Here is a 24,940-nt window from a genome sequence, read left to right as displayed (position 1 = left end):
TTCAAAATCCTGGTGAAAATACCCAAAAAGAATTACTGGATCTCATTATTATTATTTTATCTGAGACACTATAAAATTGTATTTCAATCTTTTTTTTAAACATGCCATTGCATGAGGTGTTTTTTTTTTTTATGTTATTTATTTATTTTGAGAGACAGAGAGAAAGAGAGAGAGTGTGTATGCATGTGAGCAGGGGAGGGACACAGAGAGAAAAATCCCAGGCAGGCTTTGCACTGTCAGCACAGAGCCTGATGTGTGGCTCGATCCCACAAACCATGAGGTCATGACCTGAGCTGAAATCAAGAGTCAGATGTTTAACTGATCGAGCCACCCAAGCACCCCAACACCGTCCAATTATAATACCACGTAGAGTTGTTTGTTGTCTCATCAAGAGATGTATGTATTTCATATATGACTGGTCTTGGTTCTTAGCTCTCAAATATTTTCCACAACTGATGAATTTACTAGTTAACTAGTAAAGAACAATTAGCCATACGTAATACATGGTGTGCCAATTTCTTCACAGACTAGTTGCACCCAAAGAATCTGGTCCTGAGCAGAGCTGAAACACCAAATTGAAGGACACTAAAGTAGAATTTTCTGGTGAGATCCTACTGAAGTGCAGTTTAGCATCCCTCCACACCACTACCAAAAACCCAAGGCAAACATGAGACTTTCAGAAGCGACTATCTGTGGAATCCAAAATGGTGGGTAGTGAACGCTGCAGCTCCCAGTTTTCACATTCATGCCACACTTGACAATGGAGACGTGTGACAGGAATAAAAACCCGTGACATATGTCACTTTTTGTCCTAGAAAGCCAAAAATAAAACCAGGTTCCCTAAAATATATTCTTATTTAGTGAAAGAAAGAGAGTGCAATTTATTTAATCCAATGAAATGCCAAAGATTGATGTTTACCTTCAAGTGACCCACAAAAGGATGTAAAATGTTAAGAAACAAGTTGTAAAGGTTTTTATTAATGCCAATACTTTTAACCTCTCTCATGACTCATTTTCTCCATGCTCGGTTAACCTACCATAAGATGATGATATGGTAATATCAGGAACAAGTAGGGGTTCCATTATATTATAAAAGCAACTGGCTCACTGAAGAAATCTCTTGTCAATTTAATAAAAACGTTAAAAAGCTTTAACTCTAGTGGATTCTCTGAACTCGGATTTTATGGAGCGATTCAGATTTCAAATACTCTATACCACCTCCAGACTGTGTTCCAAGACTTTGTTTTGGAATGTGCTTGATGTCCTGAACACCTCCCAGTCTCTCTAAAATTGAAAAACCACAGACTAAACTAGTTCAAACTGAAGTAAAACCTCTTATGAAACACCAAGCTTATATGGTTTTGCTGTGCAAGCAGACATGAGTAGGACCTTCCACATGAGTAGGAAGAAAAACATGTGAAATTAAAAAAAAAACTATGAAGCATATACGCACAAGAGTCTGTGCACACACCTACAAGTGCACACGCACACATTCTTCTGCTGAGGAGTCAGAATCACTCGCTCACTTACGGTGTGGCTGTCATGTCCATGAGACAAGCGAAAAACTGGTTTCTTCAACACATTTTTTCTCGGTACACATGGAATATGTGAGCAATAGCACAAAGAATTATATAATAAGTGGCAAAAAGTATTTGGACAGTTCTGTAGGAGAGCAGAAAGAGGTGAATTCTGGGAATAACTTAGAAAGCAGAGTAATAGTTTGCAGTCAGGGAAGAGATGGGTCTGGATGCTACAGGTGGTCTGTGGTTGAAAGTGGCGGGGAATTCACAAAGATTGACAGACGGAATGGGTTCGTAGGCCAATGTGTGAGTTGGGCACATTGTCCTGGAAGTAGAGAGAAGCCAGTGGAAGGTTGTAGCATGAGGAGACTGAGGAATCAGGAAAAGTAGGTCCAAATCTGGCTGTAAGAATGATCATTTCCTTATTTCCACAGCTGAAATACTCAAATGCTGACCATTTGTAAGTCAGCCCAGATTCAGTTTGCCTAAGTTTGGGCAGAGCCTTTTCAAAAGGGCTTCTCGTAGATTCATTTAAAAAAAAAATAGCTTTTGAGTTTAGAAAGAGAAATCTTTTTTTTTTTTTTTTTTTTTTAAGTTCCCCTATTCGTTTACCAACTCTTCATTTCTATTTGGAGTCTTTCCTCCCCTCAACCTTCTTTCTTCACTTGAAATTTGTCTTTCAGTCTTGGCATGTTTTCTACTCTGCCATTTCTCTTTTCTTCTATAACTCAAGGATTTTTCTTCCACAGACACCCTCTTTAAAATGTTCCTGTCTCCTCTTGGTAGGTTCTCCTTCCAAAATATACATATATAAATATAGCATATACGTAAATATAAAATTTGTACTTAAATTGTGACTATTCATTTATTTCACTCCAACTGAGAATAGAAGCCAATAACATTTCAGCTTTTCCAATGCTAGTTACATAATATAATAAAAAGCAACCGCAAATCTGCTTCTCAACTTGTCACATTTCCTTCAACTTGGGAGGATTCCTTTCACTTCATCTTCCCTTTTGTGCAGGCTACCCGGCTTCTCTACTGACTGTATTTACAACATCCGGAGTTTCTGAACCAAAAATTGAGACTCATGGTCTGACAACTGGACAGAACATTTGAAAGCACAGGTGTTACTGGGGTGTGTGGTTTCTCTGCTGAAACCTCACCCTTTCCCTCTTTTAAATATTTTTCTTTGCTTGAGAGGCCAGATGATCTAGTTATCTGGAAACAGAACCAAGACTAGTAGGTGCTTGACTTATTGTTTTACTACATAACATTTGCCAGAACATCTATTTTCCGGGGTGGGGGAGGGGTACAGAGGAATGTGTGCATCTTTGTGTGGGCAGGCAGAGACATGCCCACTTGGAAAGGTATCCTCCCTGGAAGTGGGAGGGAACAGGACCTGTGGGTGCCCTCCTCCTGGGGGCAGAAGTCAGCTAATAGCTACCCACAGTGTGTGGGAGCACTCACCCTGCACCAAAGCCATCAGAGACAAGCTCGGGGCCTTGCTTGCCTGTAAGTACCCACTTGTAGGGCTGTGGGGCTGAGGGAGGGAGGAGAGTGTTTACCAACTGTTTGGGATTGCAAAGCTTGGTGGATAAAGCTCTCAATCACTTAATAAATGACGCAAAAAAGGAGGGAGAAAACAGGCTATTTTTAAAAATTGAATTGTCCATTTATTTACTTAAATGGGGTGCAAAAGCCAAACATCTAGAGTAAGCTGCTGTCGAGGAGGTCTTATCAGCTATTGGCTTTGCAGGTGATGGTTCCCCTGGGAAGGCAGAGTGTAAGCTACTTGCTGAGGACTGCTGGGAGACAAGTCGGTTGAGATGTGCTCTATGTCCTTCTCCTCTGCGTGGGCCAGCTCCTCCTGCTGAAAACAGCTAAGTCTGCTGGAATTCTTGGAATCTCAGCCCCAGAGGGACCTTGCTAAGGGCAAACCGATCTCACATTGGGAACTTTATTACCCAGCATTTGGACTGCTTGTTCCAACAGTTCTTAGGAAGTGTGAGTGTCTTTCACACCAGCATCTCTCTGTGCTTGCTTCTGCCTACACTGAGGAAGACAAGTGTTGCCCCAGCCCTGGGGTTCCCGAGCAACCTGAGGGTTCAGAACCTCCAAAACCCATATGTAGACCTCCAGGGCCATAGAAACATTGGAAGCCAGAAACATTGGACAATCAGGAGAAAACCTAACATTTTCAATATTCAAAAACCACTCGTGAAAGTGGTTGATGTAGAGAACCCTGAATTCACTGAAGAACTTTGTAATTTCTGGACTAATCTGTGTTGTCGTTCTGGTGTACACAAGGAGGGATCAATACATATCTGGGGCCTGGAGGGAATGTATCTGGGGGCCTCGGAGGCCATTTTGTGTGGCTCTGACTCACCCTGACTCTCCTGTGAAGGGGAAAGGAGGAAACATCACACCAGGTGTGGCCAGCCTTTGGCCATTGCTGTGAATCCCCAAGAGTTACCGCAGTCCCTTCCCAATTACTCATTTTTGCCTTAGCTGTGGTTCAGCCAAGACTTCTGGCTCAAGGAAAGCTGTTAAAAGACGAGACAGGATGAGGCGGGAAGAGGAGGAAGAGGAGGGAACCAGGATGAAGGCAAAAGGAGACCTTGAGATGAAGGAGGAAGAGGCAATCAGTGAGAAGGGAGAACTGGTTGGCCCTTTCGCGAGCGCCATGCCCACCTCTCTGCCGAACAACAAGGGGTCCCGGTTTTCTGAGGTTTGGGAATATTTCCACCTGGCCCCTGTTCGTGTTGGCCACCACCCCAACCAATATGCCACCTGCCGCCTGTGTGGCAGGCAGGTGAGCCGCGGCCCGGGGGTTAACGTGGGCACCACAGCCTTGTGGAAACATCTGAAGAGCATGCATAGAGAGGAGCTGGAGAAGACTGGCCATGGTCAGGTGGGGCAGCGCAAGGACTCCAGGTCCCAGGGGCCCCAGCTCCCCATGGGTATTGAGGGTGAATGGGCCCGGCTCCTGGAGCAGCTGGGGACCCTGGCTTTGTGGGCCAGCCAAAGGGAAAAGGAGGTGCTTAGGAGGGAGAGGGCAGTGGAATGGCGGGAGAGAGCAGTAGAAAGGAGAGAGCGAGCCCTGGAAGAGGTAGAAAGGGCCATCCTGGAGATGAAGTGGAAGGTGAGAGCTGAGAAGGAAGCCTGTCGGAGGGAGCAAGAGCAGCCTGCAGCAGCTCATCCTTTCCATTTTGTTTAAATCAGCCTGGGAGGTATCTATTCTGAAGACACAGACTTCAGGCTCCCAGCAAAGAGCCACTTTAGCTTAAATATAAAGTATTTTGTTTTTAAGAGAAAGAGTGCATAATAGGAGTTAATCTCAGCAGTTCTGAATTGACCAAATACTTCTACAGGGCCCCTGAAGGCTGTCCTGATCAAAACCTCAAAATGTATTAACTGAAGATCAATGTTGTTTTGCTACCATGGGTCTGTGAGTTTGGGTGCAGAATGGACCATACTGTCAGTGGTGATGAGTGAAAATAATGGGATTTATGCCTAGCACTTGGTTTGCGGAGCTGAGGGTTCTGATAGTTGAGGTTGGCCAGGTAGCTGGAATGTACCTATGTGACCAGCTCATTCTAAGGGACTCTGCCACGAGCAGAGCTGAGGCTTCCTGGGGCTGAGGCCTTTGCACACATACTGCTGGTGATTTGAGAACTGGGTACAGGGCTTGTTCTGTGGGGCCCAGCTGTGGAAGCACATAGAAGCTTGAGCCTGAGTTCTCGGGACCCATCCGATGTAGGTCTTTTCTGCCACTGGTGCTGTGTTCTATCGTCTGCTTACATTAAAGCTGTGTCACCAGCAGAAACTGAGTCCTGTCTTTTCAACAATGCAACACGTACGTAATTAATGTATAATCAGCACAGAGAGAATTAAAGACTTTTCAGCTCACTCGAAAGAAACGTTAAGAATAGAGGAGGTAAAAACTTATTCATAAATATTTAAAAATATAATCTAATTTCATATTAAGGTCTGTTAAAGAGGGAGATCATGAAGAAGAGAGGAGAGAAACTCAGAAAGGAAAAAAGAAAGGTGGAGAGAGGCGATGAGTAAGGAGAAATAAAAAACAGAGGCAGAAAACCAAAAAAGAAAGAAAAAGGGACAGAGAAGAAGTGTGACATGGCAGAAGAGAGACAGATCCCTCCTCAAAAATTCACCATGGAAAGATGAGAGATGAAGACTATCTGGGAGACTGAAGGGCGGAGAACATTTTCTGAGGTTCTGAGGTCAATTTTAATGAGTTAAATTGCGTTAGTTTTGTCCCCACAGACCACCCATTCATTTGAACAGTAGGTTTTGGATTTTATTCCTGCCTTTGAGATGCTGGCTACATGCCAACTGTTCCCTGACTTTTAAAAAAAAAACTGTGCATTTTGGGGGTGTCTGGGTGGCTTAGTCGGTTAGGTGTCCAACTTCAGTTCAGGTCATGAGCTCACAGTTTGTGAGTTCAAGCCCTGCATTGTTCTCTGTGCTGATAGCTCAGAACCTAGAGCCTGCTTCACATTCTGTGTCTCCCTCTTTGCCCCTCCCCCACTTGTGGGAGCACGCGCATGTGCTCTCTCCCAAAAATAAATAAATAAACATAAAAATATTAAAAAAAACTGTTCGTTTTTAAATACTCAAAGATGCTTTGAAAAAAGGAAACCTACCAGTCCACAAGGAAAGAACAATCTATTGAGGGTATGCCTAATATGGTTACTCAGGAATAGATTAAACCAAAGTGGCAATGACTGTGGCCTTTGGGTTGGAGCTGACTTTTATTTGGATGATTCCTCCAGAACCTTTTTTTTTTTTTTTTTTTTTTTTTACTGGGTTGGAGGTGGAGTGAGGGATGGTGGGAGCTGGGGAGACAAGAGCTAATAAAGACAGTTTCTCATTATCTTGTAGATAGATCCAAGCACTTAATGGGCAACAGCCTCCCAGAAAGTGGACAAGATCCTGGTGTAGTAAAGGGGTCTTGTTTCCCTCTGTCCTCACCTGTGTGGCTCCCTCTTACTGCTTGCTCATTCTTAGACTGTCAGCAGCTCTAACACCCAGATCTGTTTTCCCTGTGAGCTGTTTGTGGAACAAGCACAAGTCCAAACATAGCTTGTGAAAATCCCAGACTGTACTGTAGGCTTGTAATCTCCTTATTTTTTTCTAGAAACTTGCCTGATATTAAAGGTTTCACTTCCCATATGGTTTTCCAAAGGGATGTGGTGCCATTTTTAGGGCCCTCTCCAGCTAAGGTAAAAACTCAGGGACTCTCACCTTCTAAATGATGATGAGGGCCACTGAGAGTCCCATGACTGGACATTGGGAATCAGAGCCTTATTGTTCCATAAGATTCCAGGAAGGAAGGAAGGGAAGAAGGAAGAAAGGAAGGAAGGAAGGAAGGAAGGAAGGAAGGAAGGAAGGAAAAGAAGAAAGAAAGAAAGAAAGAAAGAAAGAAAGAAAGAAAGAAAGAGAAAGAAAGAAAAAGAAAGAAAGAAAGAAAGAAAGAAAGAAAGAGGAAAGAAGGGAGGGAGGTCAGAGGGAAGGAGGGAGAGGAAGAAGCTCTAATACCTAATGTTAAACACACATACACCCATACATTTGAAATGAAGCTTAAGAAGGTCAAAGAATCCACAGATTCAGGCTTTGCAAAACCACAATTAAATAAAGAGCAACAATCAAAATCTGCAAACAGACACCAGAACCATCCTGCTGAATGGTAATGTGTGTTTTTAGATTATGGTGTCTGTTTTACATGGCTCTTATGATTTTCACTTCTCTTCCTTTCCAGGCATTTTAACCCCAGCTACTTTTGTTTCCTATCTTTCATGTTAGGTAGTTCTCTTTATATATTTTTTCACTTAACTTTTGTCAAACATAATAAAGGTAGAGAGTGATGAGGACAAGACCCATGGAGATGAAGGGGTTAAAGCAGAAAGCCCGGGTATAAAAGAGAGACGTATGTGGTTCATGGAAAGACCGAACTGTTGAATAAACTCTGGGGTTTTCATGTATCTGTCTTGTGCCTTCTTTTGCTACATCATCAGAGTAGGCCATTCAGGGCCACGGTCTGTGGGCTGAGGGCTCTTTGGGCCAGCATCTTTTATTCGAATACTGTGTCTGCTACAAGAAGGGGCCCTGAGGTTTCAGCTAAAGACTCCTTTTCCATCTCAGCTGAGGAGGCGAGCCTGCATGCCATGCTGGAGCCCTGGTGAAGCCTTGCCCCCAGAATGCACAAGAACATGACATCCACAGGAGTAACACTCTCTTTGGATATTGCTGGCATGTCTAAACCTGAGAAGTGTCATGGTTAGAATAATTTGGGAGCTTTTTGATTTTTCAGGAAAACCAAATTAACCATAAACTTCATTGCTTTAGTAATGCTGGAAAACATAACTCATAACTGACCAAATCCCTATTACTTTAACTCCAAGGGCTGCTGGTGGAGTGAATATGTAGTACATAGTACGCATGCAGTAAGTGCAGGTTGAATTGGCTAATCTCTAAGAAATGAAGGGTCAGGCTGGAAGTTACCATACCCAATACTTATGGTTGCCAGATGGCAGATACTTTACATGTGTTCTCTCATTTGATCTTTATATCACTCTTGGGAGGTTGAGATCATTGTCCGTGTTCACTGATGAGGAAGCTAAGGAACTGAGGTCCCAGGGGTCAGAGTTAATAAGTGATAGAGGAGAATTCAGACCCAGGTCTATCAGATTCCACAATCTATGTTCTGTTTTTTCATTATCACATACTGTCTCCCAAAATCAATCACATAGGAGATTTATGAATATATCTTCAGATGAAACAGTGGATGAAAGGGAGCAGGTGAATGATAAATAATGGGAAGGAAAGAAATATTCCTGAGACATCTATTATGTTCAATATACTCCATTACTATGCGTAAATTTAATTCCCCTAAGAGTCCCATGAAATATTAATCCTGGTCCCAGTTTTAGATGACTTAGTTGAGACTCATGGAAGTTAACTATTGGATGAAGATATGTAGCCAAGAAATGGTCGAATTAGGATTTGATATTAGTTCTGTCTGCCCCTGAATCATGGTCTCCTTTCATTATATCATCCTACCTGGTTATGGGCATACTAAATTCTCATCCCAGCTCTGCCCTTTATTAGTGACTCAGCCAGTTGTGTAGACTCTTCAGGCCACCATTTCTCATCTGTAAAATTATGGATGCCCCACCTATTTCAGAGCATCACTCAATAAAAGCATGTGGAAGGACTTTGAAGAGTTAAGAAGCTATTAAAAATACAATGGGAACTCTAAGAATATTAGAGTAAGAAATTACTAACGTTTGGCAAAATGTTAAAAGATCCACAGACAAGCCGTGTCCTGTCGCTGGTTAAATAGAGTTGGTGAGAGATTATTTACTAATTCCCCAGGAAGGAAGGTTCTCTGACTGTCCTAGTCAGCACCTAGGTAAGCATGGGTACAGAAGAAGAAATGTGATAATATGTAAGAGAAAGTCCTTTTTTTTAAACTGGATCCAATCTTACGGTTCTGTATCTTGATTGAGTCCTTATTACTTGTAAACATTGGCATAAAGAACCATATAAGAAGAACCATATAAGAAACAAAAATACCTACCAAACGTGCCGTTAGACTGTTAGTTTTATTCAAACTATTGAAATGATGTCCACTAATAAAATTGGAGTTAATTGTGGAAGAACAAAAAAATTTAAATTTTTTTTCATATACTCGGGACTATAACAGCAATTATCTAAGAGACTAATACACAAAATCAACAAAAGACACAAATATATGCCCATCTAAAACCATCCCATAGAGTTTGAGCTATGATTTGTATATAGCTGTCAAATTAAATGACTTATATTCAGCAGGATCAGAAATCCTAAGTTATGTAGTGTTCTCAGGATTAGAAGAAATTAGAATATGAGTATAATTTTCTCTCATCTCATGTAGCAGAAAATGTTTGAGAGTTCACAAGAATATTTATTTTATTTGGGATTTCGAAAAGCTTGAATTAAGTCAAAATGCCCCGAGACAACTGATTAACACACATAGTAGTAATAACAATAAAACAACAGTAATAATGTTTACTGAGCACTTAATATATGCCATAGAGCATACTAAGAACTTTTCATACAGTATTTCATTTAATTCTTAAGAACAACAACAATATGCAGATGTTCTTCTTATCCTCTTCATACAGATAGAAAAAGATAGAAAAAGATGTGAAGTAATTTGCCCAAGGTCACAGCCAACAAGAAGAGCTGGCAAGTGAGCCCAGATCCCAGTGACTCAAGGCTGGGAATCACTTACAAGAAACTGAAGGCAAACAGCCCTACTCTACTTTCCTTTTTCACCTGCCCTTTCTCCTACTGCCTAAGAAATAGGCAGGGTTCTGAAGGAGTATAGAAGGGCACCTCTCCTCTTGTTACTTCAAACCAAAGACTATAAGAAGGGCCGGTACAGCAAGTGGATTAGAATGAATTAAATGCCAGCTGAACAAAAGCCTCATTCTAACACTAAGATTCACACTGCTTTCTGTCCTATTTTTCCTTCCCTAGCTTCTCCAATTTTCATTAAAGAGAAGTTTAAACTATTGAGATGATTCTTCCAGAAAATTTAAGGACTAAGGATTACAGATCGTATGTTCTGAGAGCCCTAAGTCAGAAAGTAAGGATTTCCACTTGGCTCTAGAATCAACTCAGCTTCTCTTCTTCCTCACTAGCAATTAATTGGCTGAGGGCCAAGGAATAAGGTCCTTTGAGAAGATATTCTGACAATGATGTAACCAAACACACCTTGGCATATTACACTATAGATTTTCAAAGGCTTTAATGTGACTCACCTCTCCCAAGACATCCGTAGAGTTATTTTCCATAATCATGGGGATTTCTGGCTTAGCTTAAAGGCAAATAAAACACAATTAGTGTCACTGAATACCATCTTACCTGGCCACTAGTGTGTGTGCGTGTGTGTGTGTGTGTGTATTCATCATTCATCAAATATTAATTAAACATCCACTATGTGCCCAGCTGTATGCTAAAGGCCTACGAAACAAAGGTGGACAAATCAACTTCACTGTCCTTAAGAAATTGACATTTCCATGGAAAATACAGATTTTAGAATACATCGGAGGATATTTCAGTGATTTTGACATCCTGTTAGACTGTAAGTGCCCTGAAGCCTATTTTCATTCATCCCTCCATCTCTAGAACTTGCCAGTGACCAGCACAAAGTAGACATTGAGTACATTACGTTGAACCAAAGTGGCTTCAAGTCAGTGCTTGAGTGCAGCAGACAAGGCTGTCTGTGAACCACTGGAGAAATAGTAAGCCTGTCGCAGGCTGTCAGTGTCTGTTACATCTAGACGCATTTGCCTCTACTTGCTGAAGGCCTTTTGTTGGGCATACCTGTGACCCTCTCTTAGGGATTTATTGGGCCTATGGGAGCTCACTCAGTCCACAAGCAGGGCAAACTGGACGTCTAGTGAGCTAATGGCTAGAACAGATAGGGAGTTGCTGGAGAATACCCCAACTTCCTTACCTTTATCTGGGAGAACTCTGATGTGTATTCCCCCAGAGTTCCCTGGTGGGAATGAGCTCTGAGCCCACACTGGTAACTGGCATGTTCACGTATATTTCATTATCTTCCTTCCCTTCCTTGGCTTTCTGACTCCTCTTCTGATGCTTCCCCCAATAAATTCCTTCAATAAATACTCCTCAAATAAATTAATTTAACTCAAATCCTTGTCTCAGTATTTTCTTTTGGGGAACCCAAACCAAGATAGACCCAAAATCACTAATGCGAGGAGGGGTATTCTGGCCATTCTGACCTCATATTAGCAACAGATACCATTGGAATGAAGGACCTGAAAGAAAGAACAGTTACTGAAAGTTGCAGGGGTGCTACAGAGACATTCCTTTTGAGGCTCAGGACAATCAGGTTTAAGGGCTTAGAAGGGGGCAGGAGCGAACTTGGGATAGCAGGTGATGCCCTGCTAAGGAAAGTAAAGTCAAGAAGATCAGTGAGAGGAGAGCAAGAAGTAGCAAAGGAGCCAGGGAAGCTTCTGGCCCCTGCACTGTTACAGATGGAGGTGTTATTCAGGACGAAGAAATAAAGTGGATTTAGGGCAACCACGCTGCAGTGGGTCTGTGCTACACTTGGGTATTTATTTTGAAGTTTCAAGTTTTTATTTTTGGTTTGTCCTATTTGAGGAATCACCGAGGACTGCTGAGTGGTTTCGGAATAAGACATGTATTATACTTCCATGCCAGGGCCACTAGGATATATACTTCGTGGCACACACAAAGAGTCTAAAGACTGGATGAGACAGGCCAAGCACAGCCTGGCTGGCCCATTTGCTAAAGGGGAAAGAAAGGAAGCAGGGAAAATCGAATGAACAGGCAGGCAGAATCTCCTATTTTTAAGCATCCACTGAGAGGACATCAAAGAAGAAACAGAGACGTAGAGACAGAGAGGTGTAGACACAGACAGGGTGATAAGAGTAAGATGTGAAAGATCAAAAAGCATTCAAGACTAAGACGGAAGTCTCTGCCACAGAGAGATAGAGGGTGTGGTTTAAGTGTTGACAAGGCAGTTAGATCAAGTTGGGGTGCAATAACCCTTGGTCAAACCGGACATGGTTTGCCCAGCTTAGAATCGACACGTGTTTTCACATCCTGGATAGCTGCCTTCATTGATTTGCCTAAAGTCAGGCCAGATGAGTCAGTTTTGTGTTTGTTCGAAGACAGTCACGCCCCAGTAAGTGAGCCGACAGCGATATCGATGAAAGAAATGAACAGTCTTTCCCACCTCTTCACAGAGCACTGTTCAGGCTCCATAAGCAACATGATCATTAAGGGTGATCAATTATCTCTTAGACCATCCACAAGGAGAGATGGAAAGAGGGGGAGGGAAGGAAAGGGAGCCAGAGAGAGAGAGAGACATAAGAATATCTACAAGAGACTTCCAACTACATAAATCTTGGCTGTAGCTGCCTCCATCTTTATGAACTACAGTCTTTGTATTTCCCTCAAAATACTGAATTCTCTGATCTCTATTAATAATGCCATAAGATTCTAAGTGAAAACAAAGATTATTCATTTGTCTGGTCATTCAGAGAACTGAGGGAAAATCTAGTAGCTCGTGTGCTCAGGTTTTGTGAGGTTATTTTCTCTCCAGTTCCCTCATTTGCAAAAACAATTAATGGCTCATCCACATCACTGCTTTTCTCTTTGCCTTCACTTAAAAATGACTTGGTAAAAAACACAGTTCTTGGGGACAAAGATGAAAACAATCCAAAGCCAAGGGTTTGGATTTTATATTTACTAATATCGCCTGGCCTCACTGAGCAAAATAGAATTTTCACATTTTCCGCAAATTTGCTCCCCGCAGAGCCTGTGAAACTTGAGTGGGCCATCGTGGATATTTCCGCTCCACACTTCAGTGGATGCAGGGACAGAGGGCCATCCTGCAGGCTCCTTCACTGAGGAGCTGGCCCTGCTGGGGGTGGGGGGACTCCTGCAGTTTCTCTGGAGCTGTGTTTATCGTTTTCCTTTTCTCACACTGTCCCTATTCTGCCTCACTCCAGCAAGCAACCAAGACAATTAGACAACTCAGTAATTAGATTTTGGCAGCTATAATTAAAGAGATTCCCAGTATTCTCAGGAAACATTAAAGTTGTAAATAAGGAGTAGTCACCAGGAGACTGGCCACTCTATGGCTTTCAGTGTGATTTTATTCTATTAACTCAATCCTCATTCTTTAACTCCCTACCCTTATCCTCACCCCTAACGTGAATGCCAGTATCAAGGGCAACAGAGCTCTAGAATAGCTACCCTGCGGGGCTGCTCTCCAGAGACCGGGGCACTTTCTCTGTAGGAGAGAACAAGGCAGGAAAAATGGACAGGAGGACGGCAGGGAGTCCAGAGAACGGAAGCTCTTACCAAAAACCTTGACTGTGGTGGAGCTCCTCAAGGTTTTACCAGGTCTGACCATAACGTGGCAGGAGAACTTCCGGCCATCATCGTGGATTTGGATTGGAGAGAGGTAGAGTTTATAGTCTGTACCTAGCTTGACTCTGTCTTTAAATAGTGTGGAATTGCTGATGGAGTGACCTTGGGTGATACATGCTTCCTGCGTTCCGTTATCTTCCTGCTGAAAGAAATATTCCTGGTTACTCAGCACTCAATCGTGTCAGCTCCAGACTAGATGTTCACATGCATTAATTCATTTATATCTTGTAAAAAATACAGGTGATGGATGAAGAAGTGAAATTAAGAGATATTTGCTATGTTACTAGAGAAAAGATCATTACATTTGACTTTCAATGACTAGAGTCGCCCTCTCCTAACAAGAATAGAAACTTGATGTTCCTCTGACTAGAACTTCCCCTTCATAACTTTCCATAAGGTGCATATCAGCAGTGGATTTGGAGGGCACAGCACTGGGGGCTAATGAAAGATCATAATTCTTATTTCAAGTTCAAGAATCTATTTTTTTAAGTTTATTTATTTTGAGAGAGAAAGCACACAGGTGGGAAAGGGACAGAGACAGAGAGAGAGAGAGAGAGAGAGAGTGAGAGAGAGAGAATCCCAAGCAGGCTTTGCACTGCTAGTGCAGAGTCTGATGTGGGGTTTGAACCCATAAACCGTGAGATCATGACCTGAGCTGAAGTCAAGAGCCGGACGATTAACTGACTGAACCACCCAGGTGCCCCAAAGTTCAAGAATCCTAATGCTAAGATGTGCTGTATCCATTTTGTTAATTAAATCTTCATCTGGACCGGATGATTATGGTTGTCCTCCCTTCCACCTTTCCTTTGGAAAAGGTCTCATTTTAGCTCCCCATGGGGTCAGGACCAGGATGAAATAAAGAGGCTCTTAGCACTCACTCTCAGGACCCTATCAGTGCAGGGTGGGTATCTGAGAGTAAGTGCCTTCTTAAATTTTGTGCCCTGGGCACTTTCTTGCCTCCTTCCCTCTGACTAGTCATGGTCCTTGCCCTTCTCTTTTTTATTTCTATGCTATCTTCATAGAGGACACATAAAGGGTAGACTCTGAATATTAATTAAAATTCCACAAATCAGAGTTTATTTGAAGCCCTTGGTTCTTCTATTCCATATCCATTCGTGCATTTATAAAGGAAAGCTCCTATTCTTCTTGCCATACCCAGAATTTCCATGGACGAGATCGCTGGGCAATCATCGTGCTGGTCAGTGTCGGTAAATGTGCTGAGGGCTGGTGATGAGGGGACGCTTGAGGGGCACAAGGATAGAGGAAGGGTTATGATCTCATTCTTCTATAAATAATTGAATATTCTCAGTTGAGTTGCTTTGAAAACATTCTGACACACCAAGTTTCTCCTCTGCAGATTCTACCTCAGTTGTTCTGGGATGAAACTCAGGCTGGAACATTTTTTAAAAGGTCCCCATGGGGCGCCTGGGTGGCTTGGTCAGTTAAGCGTCTGACTTCGGCTCAGGTCATGATCTCACGGTCCGTGAGTTCTAGCCCCACGTCGGGCTCTGTGCTGACAGCTCAGAGCCTGGAGCCTGTTTCAGATTCTGTGTCTCCCTCTCTCTCTGCTCCTCCCCTGTTCATGCTCTGTCTCTCTCTGTCTCAAAAATAAATAAATGTTAAAAAAAAAATTATAAAAAAAAAAAAAAGGTCCTCAAAGGATCCAGGTCTGAGAACCACTGGTCTAACTCTAAACAACAGATTAATCAATCATTATGTGCAGAGATCAGGGGAAACGGAGAGAAGTGAGATGAACAGCAATGCATTTGGTGGAGAAGTCACGAAATAATGAAAACAAAGATCTGTCACTTGGAACTTCTGGTTTAAATCTGTCAAAAACAACAACAACAACAACAACAACAACACCACTATACATATTCAGAGTAGAAGAAACAGAAGCTAGGAGAGTTAGAGAATTCAACTATGATCTGGGAGCAGAAACAGCGGAAACATGAAGGCAGACTTTATTTAAATAGTTTATATAAATATTTCCAGAATATACTTAGTAGAAACTCTTACTTAAGACACCATTCTTTAGGTGACATGGGCTAAGATTGCTATCAGCTTTACATACAGATACATAGACAGTACTGTTTGTAAACAGGGATGCCCTGCTCGAGACTTACCCTGAAACAATGTACATACCTTTGACCCCACAATAAGAAAGGACCTAGGAGTCTGTGCTACTATCTTCCTAGTGAAGAAGCATATAGAAAATTAAAAGGAGACAGCTTACATTCTGGAGACAGGGCCCAAAAAGGAGCCCTCTGCATTGGGTGGTGACAGAAGAAAACGGACGCGGTTCACTCAATGGCTGCAGATCTGGAGGCCAATAATTAAGGAAGCAGGCTCCCCCTGCAGGTCTGCACACTGAGCTAACTTCTACAGCTCTTGCTTCACTCACAGGTTCTCTTTTTGTGAGGATCTTCAGAGCTCAAAATGCTTTTTGGCCACTTAGTAAATGTCTCCCCAGTGGGAACATTTCCATCTGTTACTTTGTAGTGGGAAGAAAGGCAGTCAGAAGCTGAGGTTGGAAACTAGGGAGACAAAAGCTGTTTTTCCATTATTGTGTTGCTGGGTGTGGCCGGGCCAGGGTAGTTTAACTGCTAGAGGAGTTATAAAGGGGGCCCAGGCAAGAATCTGCAGGGAATGGCTGCCTTCACCCAGCAAATGAGAGAAGAGGTGAGGGAAAAAGGAGCCCAGGCAGACAATGAAATGTCTGGAGCTGGAAGAGGGGAAACTAATACTAATAATATGCTACGACCACTATTAAAGTTTTATATTCTTATTAATCATAGCTTAAACTTATTTAGCACACACTATGCTTTAGACATTGTGCAAAGTTCTTTCGAGTCTTTTTTTTTTTTTTTTTTTTTTTTGATGTTTATTTTGGAGAGAGAGAGAGATAGAGCCCAAGCAGGGGAGGGGCAAAGAGAAAGGGGACAAAGAATCCGAAGCAGGCTCCAGGCTCTGATCTGTCAGCACAGAGCCCGATGTGGGGCTCGAACTCGCAAACCGTGAGATCATGACCTGAGCTGAAGTCGGACGCTTAACCGACTGAGCGACCCAGGTGCCCCTTTTGAGTCTTATTTATTTCTATGACAATCTGGAATAAACTAAGGTTGAGTAATTTGCTCAAAGGTCAAACAAAGCAAGAAGGTGCTTAAGTCAGGGCATCAAAAGGCAGAGATGCCCAGGTCCAGGGAAGTTAAACCTCAGAGACAACACGTAGTAATAAAAACCAAACAATCACAAAACAATAAAAAGAACTTTTTGTTTTGTTTTGTTTTTTCGTTTCTGAGTATGTGGAATGAAAAATTTAAAAGAAATTCCAGGAAGCCAGAGGCCTTTATATACATTGTAGATTACAGAGGTGTGGACAATTTGTTGAGTGAAGAAGCTGTTTCATAATACAGTGATCTACCTTTGGTGATAGGGGTCAGAGAGTATACCTCTGATCTTACCTAATAATGATCTTAGGTAACTTTGTCTGCTGAAAACATACTGGTAAGAGGTCTTGTACAGAATCTTTATTCTTGCCTGGTTTGTTTTTTTTTTTTCTTCTTTTCTTGTTTTTCAAAGAAAAAAATTGGATAATGTGTAAAGGTGTTTTTTGTTTGTTTGTTTGTTTTTTGTTTTTTGAGAGAGACAGAGGCAGGACAAGTAGGGAAGGGCCAGACAGAGAGGGAGACAGAATCCTAAGCGCACTCTGCACAGGCAGCTTGAACCCACAAAACCATGAGATCATGACCTGAGCTGAAACAAGAGTTGGACGCTTAACTGTCTGAGCCACCCAGGCACCCTCCCCCCTGCCTTTTTAAAAAGTTTTGTTAATTTAGATAACTTTTAAAAATATTAATAAATATTTCGTTTAAAAATTTTTTTTTGATGTTTATTTTTGAGAGAGAGAGACACAGTGTGAGCATGGGAGGGGCAGAGAGAGGGGGAAACACAGAATCCGAAGCAGGCTCCAGGCTCTGAGCTGTCAGCACAGAGCCCGACACGGGGCTCGAACTCACGAACCACAAGATCATGACCTGAGCTGAAGTCGGATGCTTAACTGACTGAGCCACCCAGGCACCCCTAAAATATTAATAAATATTTCTAAAACCTACTGGGATTCTCACATTGGAGGAGCCATATGATTTAATGAAGAGTACAGACTGAATTAGCATACATACAGTATACCATGCTTGTCCTGACCCTCAGTAGCTACTCAAGTAATACAGACTGTCTTCCAGCCTCGCTGATGATCAGTCTGTACTTCATGAGCATCCACTATCTGCAAGGCTAAACTGAAGCATTGTAGAGAGTCATCTATAAAGATTATAGATGTCATCTATAAAGATCCTTTAAAGATTATCTTGCAATATGTACTGAGTATAGGTACTATGCTAAGCTGTTTAGTTGTATTATTTACAACCTCACAATACCAGCATAAAGTCAATACTGTAATCATCCCCTTTTACAGATGAAGAAGTAAAACTTAGTTTAGGCCACATATCCAAAGTCGTACTGAATTCTGAGACAAAAGGAAAAACGTGTGCACCTGTAGGCACTTCTCAAATATTCTCCCATATTTTGACTGAGTGGAAAAATTAATTAAAAAAATCTACAATCAAAAAAATGTTTTATGACCATGTAAAGTGGTGGCCATGGGGGACATGATGCCATGAAGTCCCAGAAACCACAGGCAAATTGGAAAATACTACTCCTTGGACAGCATACCAGGGTCTCAAAACAGACAAACAACGGCTTATGCTTATTTGAAATTTTGATATTTTATTCATCATGCATTTTCTCTAAGTTTTGATTTTATTTATTTACTTAAAAATTATTTTAATGTTTATTTTTGAAAGAGAGACAGACAGAGCATGAGTGGGGAAGGAGCAGAGAGAGAAGAGGGACAGAATCTGAAGCAGGCTCCAGGCTCTGAGCTATCAGCACAGAGCCCGATGTGGGGCTCAAACCCCACAAATCATGAGATCGTGACCTGAGCCGAAGTCAGACACTTAACCAACTGAGCCACCCAGGTGCCCCTCTAAGTTTTGATTTTAAAAAATATTTCATTAAAATATGTACCTTAATTACTGATTTTGGGGGGCAGTCCCTTAAAATTTGCATCTAAGGAGAGGACCTTGCTCACCTCACTCTAATCCTAGCTCCTACGTCACACAGCTAGTAAATGGCAAGAGCCAGGATTTTGAATTTCCTTCCAAAAGTCATGCTGTTAATGACTGCGATATTCAGCCTCATAAGAGTAGTAGAACAAACAGTCCTTGCCTTTTCTGCTTATAGTCTATTTGAGAAGAACAAATTCACGAGAAAAAAAAAAAATCAGGACCCACAGAAGAGAAATAAATGGATAATTACATTTTGGACAGGAGTTGGGAAAAATAATTAGGATGATGAGGGTTGGACAGGGTAGTACTGAACCATGAAAAACTCTTCCTGTGTCCCTTCATGACCTTAATAACAAGCCTTAAAATGATTTGTGGGTGCTTTCCTGTTTTTGTACTATAATCAGAATTTCCAATGCAGAAAAGAGGCATTGGTACTATTTGATTTAGTGATATTACCTCATCTCTGGGCTGGCCTGAGCTCCAGGTCAGACCGGTCTGTGAGGACCATACCACATGGCAGGCATTGAGCTATAGTATAGAGCTCATTCGATAAATTCTGTTAATTTTATCGATTGTTACTTCTTTATCTCCAAACTGCTTCTTATCTTCACACTTCCTCCATTTATTTTCCATCCAGTGAGTGCTGTCAAAGCAGGCTGCTTGCAAAGCTCCCCACGTCCACTTTTGTAGAGCACCAGAACAATATTTTTCCCGTCATTGCAATTGGTTGTCAGTTCTTTGTGGGTTGGCTACCACTTTATTTCTGATTATGGTGAAGACAATTGGGGTCAGCAGCTATCAGGTAGAAGGTGACAGTTTCATTTTCTGAATAGCAAGGCTTCCCACAGGCATGGAAAGCTGACATTGTTTATAATGCCAGTCCGCTTTTTGTTTAAACATAAAACATTGCAAATACTAAAGAAGAGTATATGGAAAAGATGCATTTATAGAGATGTAAAGAAACATAAGCATCTAGGTTTTAGTCATGTGCTTTTATCACTAATATTGAACTATTTGAACCTGATAGAGTCCTCTCCTTTTTTTCCTGATGTTTAGGAGAAAAATCATGGGTCTCTCCTTCTTCACAAACTTTAGAAACAAACATTCCCTCAGCACCTCTCTACACCCCCACTACCAACTTGTACTCACGGGTCCCAGATCTTGGTGTAGTACACGTCTGGGGTTTGCTGGCCAACTGTTCTTTAATTATCCAGCTCAAATATAATCTAAGAACTTTTCCAGGTCCATTTGCTCAGAATCAAACCGTTCTCCCTCTATGCTGCCATTTTTTTACATTTTTACTGAAGCTGTATTTCATAGCAGGAAATATATTTGATGTCGTTTTGTATCCCTGCAGGACCTAACACTCAAAACAGATTCACAGATGTTTGCAGGATTGAATTGAAATTTATACTGTAGGAAATCAGGGTGATACTTTGGAATGAAAACAGAATATTAGACTCTATTTAGAAGCTCCCGGAATAAGCCTGAAGGATTTCCCAGATGACCATACCCTTGTGCCCCAGGACATAAACTGGAAAAACGGCTACTTGTCCCTTATCTACCAACTGCATTCCCTCTAAACATAAACATCCTATGACTTCTTATTCATCATCCCATCATATACGGAAACCCTCAGTGCCCGCTGACAGATTAACCCTTTGTGTTTATTTGATGACCACTCACGCTACATCAATGTTGGATACGCTATTTGCATCTGATGCCTTTCTACTTCAGTCTACTCACCACCTTGGAATGTAACTTCTCCAAATGCTAAGAAACCACTCCATGGACACATTTAACACAGCCATTGCATGGGGTCAGGTACACAGAGAAAATCATTTTTTAAATGATAACTGAGAATCCCAATGATAACCCTTGTCATGAGGGTCCTAACAGAATTAATTAGATTTTATAAAATTCCACACAGAAGACATGACTTTTGTTTTTCAGTGACCTCGACTACAATAATCGTAGTTTATAAAATCGTTTCCAGGGCTTAGTGCAGCCTCTGAAGTGGGAGCATTTTGTAGCTTCCTGGAGCGACTGAGTTCAGTCCAGTAGGTTCCTACACTCTTTACTTTGTCTTCACCACCTGCACTCTTGAACCTTTTTCTAAATTCCACATTATAGCATGTTTTAAAAAACAATTGTCTTATTAGGACTATTGTTGCTCATTTAACAAAAGGTTAAGAGATGATTATTGCTCATTTCATAAGAGATTAAATACTGGGGGTGGGGGGTGGTATTTATGTCCTCTGCAGACCTGTCACAGTCATGACTTGAAAAGCTGTCCTAATATGAGGACACTAGATGATTTCATGTCAGGCTTGCTGAACCCCACAGCTGCCAACACTGTGGAGCACAGATGTAAACTAGAGGAGTAAATAGATTTTGACATTTAAAGAGGGAATGCACAGTAGGAATTTCATCAGCACATTTGCCAATACAATGTTCCCTTTGAAGAGAGATTTCTTCAAATCAAAAAGATCCCTCAAGTTGTCTGCATCACGGTGCATCCTTCAAAGTGACAGCATGGCTTGAGGTTCTAGAAGTTTAAGATCGCCTCGCTGTGTGACCTTAGGTGCCCTCTCTCTGTCCCTCATTTATCCTGAAGGTCCTGGCAGGATGCAAAGATAAGGTCTGCATAGTCTCCTTCATTTCTTTGAAGGAAACTGCTAGATAGAAGTTGTCTTCTCAGTTATCTGGTGATTGGTATGTAATGAGCTGCTCATTAACCATTTGAATAGCCAGTGTGAATTTAGTGACCATCAGTTTAACAGGAGTCCAATGAATAGGACTATGAGGGAAAGGGACAAAGAGAAACAGAGAAACAGATCCGTTCAATTATTTATTCTCTATTGAGGGCCTGTGTTCTAAGTACTAATTAGATGCTACGGAGTTTTGAAATGAGGGGCACAGCTTTTTGCTCTGGAGAAGCTCAGTTGACACTTGCTTAGAAAAACAGATGACCCACCCTTTAGGTAAGATAAGAACACTATAGATCAACTTACTCGCCAGCATAAATCTCTACAGTCAAGCTTTGTTAAAGTATATTATTATTGATTGCGATTAAACTTGATTATTCCCATTGATAGTGAAATTGTGATAATTACAGTGGAATTCTTGCCCACTGGTGGGAAACAGGAATAGCGCAAGCAAGGTGTAGATAGTACACTTCCATTGCTGTAACGTTTAGTATAGCCAGTTCCTGCCCTCTTGAGACCATTTCCACTTTTCAACTTTTTTCTGCGATTGTTTGTTAAGAACAATTGAATTATACTAATGATACGTGTAATGGTAGGAAGACTTGCATTTTAGAAACCAAACCTTATAAAGGGAGGAAAAAAGTGTTTTCTGATGGATGACAAAGAGATGCCGTACCTCTCAGAAGAGTTTGAGAAAGTTATTTCCGAACATTTTTTTCTTTTCATCCTGACTATTCAAAAAATATCTAGACAGTGAAAGCTGTTTGCTGTTTGCATCTGTAGTTTGCATTTTAAGGCCTCCTTGCAAGTCTATTATTTTGGGTTTGGCACATCCTCAGAGAAATCTTTGCATAGGAAGGGTCTAGTTTCCAAGATAGTCCATAAAAATGTAGGTAACTTATAATATGCATTATAATTTATGCAGATACAGTATTTTATAAATTGTATCAGCCATTACATCCATGGAGATCTAGGAGTTCTGCAAAAATTTTTAAAACCTGTGTTTGATGACAATCTAAAAATTAATCATATTTTGGATCATCTAAAGAAATACCCGATTAGGTGATTCTCAAAACTGTGTTTATGGTTATCTTTATTTTATTTTATTTTTTATGTGTATTTATTTTTGAGAAAGAGTATGATTGGGGAGGGGCAGAGAGACCCATGCGCATGCACACCCACACCCACACCCACACAGAGGATCCAAGCAGGCTTTCTGACAGCACAATGCCCGATGGGAGGTTCAAACTCATGAACCATGAGATCATGACCTGAGCTGACGCTCAACCGACTGAGCCACCCAGGTACCCCTTCTGCCTATATCTTATAAGCATTAGAGTTTGTCTTTCCCGATCTAAAGAAATGCTGTGTATTCCCCAGGATGCAGCAGCAAGGGTTCTAGGAAAAGGGGTTTCTCCCTCTGTACGTGTTGTTTATAAAACAAGTATTTGTGAGAAGGGGTTTCTGCTGGATGTGGCTCCTCTCCAGGGTACCATCATACTCTTGCCTCTCTGTAATCATGGTTTGGTATATAGCTTGAAATAGAAACTAACCTTTAGGAACTAATTTTTAAATTACTGTATTCATAGACCTGGAGGCTTGCTGAGTTAGAAGGAATCTTAGTGCCCTCCCTTCCCTCCCCCGCCAGTCCCCCACCTTCCACATAATGCCTGCTTTTCCTCCTGTGTGCTTCCTTCCCTATTATTACTTGTTATTCATTTTTATTTCATTAATATTTAAAGATCATTGCAGTTATTCACTGAAAAGGGCAACACTTACCACCAACCATGCAAAGGTGAACTCAGATGAAATTTCTGAGGAGATATTTTGAAAGCATGGTATTTCCAGAGTCTGATTTATCTGTACTTCTATTACATGGCTGCTTCTCCGTTCATCCTGTGTAACTATAACAAAACATAGGTGGCAAAGACATGAACATGCGATTGGTTTCTGAAATGCTTTTTTATGAGAGAAACAGGAACAGTTTTACTATAGAGACTTATCCACCGTCAGGGCACACCTATGACAAGGCAAAACCCCACTAAGGTCCTCATTGTCTAAATAGAACCACTGAGAGTCACTGAAAATTTGCAGGAAACTACTCTTAAAGAATCCAACTCACAATCTGAAATGTTCCTCTGTTTTAGCCCCAAAGTTTGTGCTTTAGGTTTCAGATCATACTTTCTTGATCAGTCAGAATGTAAAACTTTATAACCTAACCTCGAACTGTCTTTTTAAATATCCGAATAGATGTAATTTTTTTAAGAGATGTTTTCGGTCCATGGCAAAATGGAGTGAAAAGTACAGAGAGTTCCCATTGTCCCCCATGCGTGCACAATGTTCCCAGCTATTAGCACCCTTAACCACAATGGTACATTTGCGACAACGGATAAAACTACATTGAGATATCATGATCACCCCCAAGTCTATAGTTTACTTACATTAGAATTCACTCTTGGAGTTGTACATTCTATGGGTTTTGATGACTGTCTAATGACAAGTATTCACCATAGTAGTGTCACACAGAATAGTTTCACTGCCCTAAAATTCCTCTGTGCTCCACCTATTCGTCCCTCCTTCCTGCCAAACTCTGATATCCACTGATCTTTTTACTGCCTTCATGTCTAGTTGTCCTTTTATTTTATTTTTTTTTTTTTTAAATTTTTTTTTTTAACATTTATTTATGTTTGAGACAGAGAGAGAGCATGAACAGGGGAGGGTCAGAGAAAGAGGGAGACACAGAATCTGAAACAGGCTCCAGGCTCTGAGCCGTCAGCACAGAGCCCGACGCGGGGCTCGAACCCACGGACCGTGAGATCATGACCTGAGCCGAAGTCGGCTGCTTAACCGACTGAGCCACCCAGGCGCCCCTCTAGTTGTCCTTTTAGACCTTATAAACCTTCCTCCAAAGAGCGGATGATATAGAAAAATACACGAGGAAACTCTAAAGAAGCATTGTTAATGGATTTTCATTTTTAACGTAATTTGAGATAAATGTCAGTTTCATAGCTTCTCTTTGGGAAAGTGTAGACACATTTGTAACTAAACTACAGTAAGATCAAAAAACAATTGATAAATGGAAAGAACTCTATCATACTAATATCCTGAAAATATTATTGTTTCCATGTCTATACAAATCTTGTTTATATGTATATGTTTTCTCATACTTTGCAATCCTCTTAACTAATAAACGTTACTTAAAATGTTTTGCATGATTGTATTTTTACTTAAAATGTTTTGCATGATTCTTAAACAATTTGTAGCTAAAATTTTCAGAGACTTTATGTCATTCTGTCACTTATATACACCATCATTTGTTTTGTCATTTCCAACACATTGGATCATGTATTCTTTCAGTGTGGGGTTTTAAGCTATTATAATCTATATAGCAAGGATCATCCTTATACTAATAGCTTTCCCCTGACCATTCAGCTTCTTAAGATAAATTCCCAGAAGTATAATTAATGGATCATGGGGTATGAGCACTCTCATTATTATCAACAGCCTATTTTTTTTTAAGTGGGGTATTTCTCAGTTTGGAATGTTATGTCTACCCTTAGAACTCAGTGATATTCCAATCTCTCAG

At 41.2% G+C, this 24,940-nt stretch overlaps 2 protein-coding genes across 9 annotated transcripts in view; one reads left to right on the top strand and one right to left on the bottom strand.

Moving 5' to 3' along the window:
- The window catches only part of CD96 (CD96 molecule), a 96,226-nt gene that overhangs the window by 51,549 nt on the left and 19,737 nt on the right, over window positions 1-24,940 (bottom strand). For 6 of the 8 annotated variants that reach the window (XM_060640075.3, XM_060640076.3, XM_060640077.3 and 3 more), the window contains 3 exons: window positions 23,134-23,258; window positions 13,455-13,665; window positions 10,355-10,410 (listed from right to left, as the gene is read on the bottom strand). In XM_060640075.3, the coding sequence (XP_060496058.2) occupies window positions 10,355-10,410; window positions 13,455-13,665; window positions 23,134-23,258 (392 nt within the window). The remainder of the gene's footprint in view (window positions 1-10,354; window positions 10,411-13,454; window positions 13,666-23,133; window positions 23,259-24,940) is intronic. The other 2 variants (XM_060640073.3, XM_060640071.3) reach the window with 1 other exon arrangement.
- Window positions 3,595-5,377, top strand: ZBED2 (zinc finger BED-type containing 2). Its single transcript, XM_060640079.3, has one exon. It carries the CDS (start codon window positions 4,087-4,089, stop codon window positions 4,738-4,740), a length of 654 nt encoding a protein of 217 aa, XP_060496062.2. The 5' UTR covers window positions 3,595-4,086; the 3' UTR covers window positions 4,741-5,377.

The sequence above is a fragment of the Panthera onca genome, chromosome C2, assembly GCF_046562875.1.
Source record: "Panthera onca isolate mPanOnc1 chromosome C2, mPanOnc1 haplotype 2, whole genome shotgun sequence".
In the NCBI taxonomy this organism is placed as follows: domain Eukaryota; kingdom Metazoa; phylum Chordata; class Mammalia; order Carnivora; family Felidae; genus Panthera; species Panthera onca.
The sequence above is the reverse complement of the archived record's forward strand: the minus strand, read 5'-3'. Positions and strand labels throughout refer to the sequence as shown.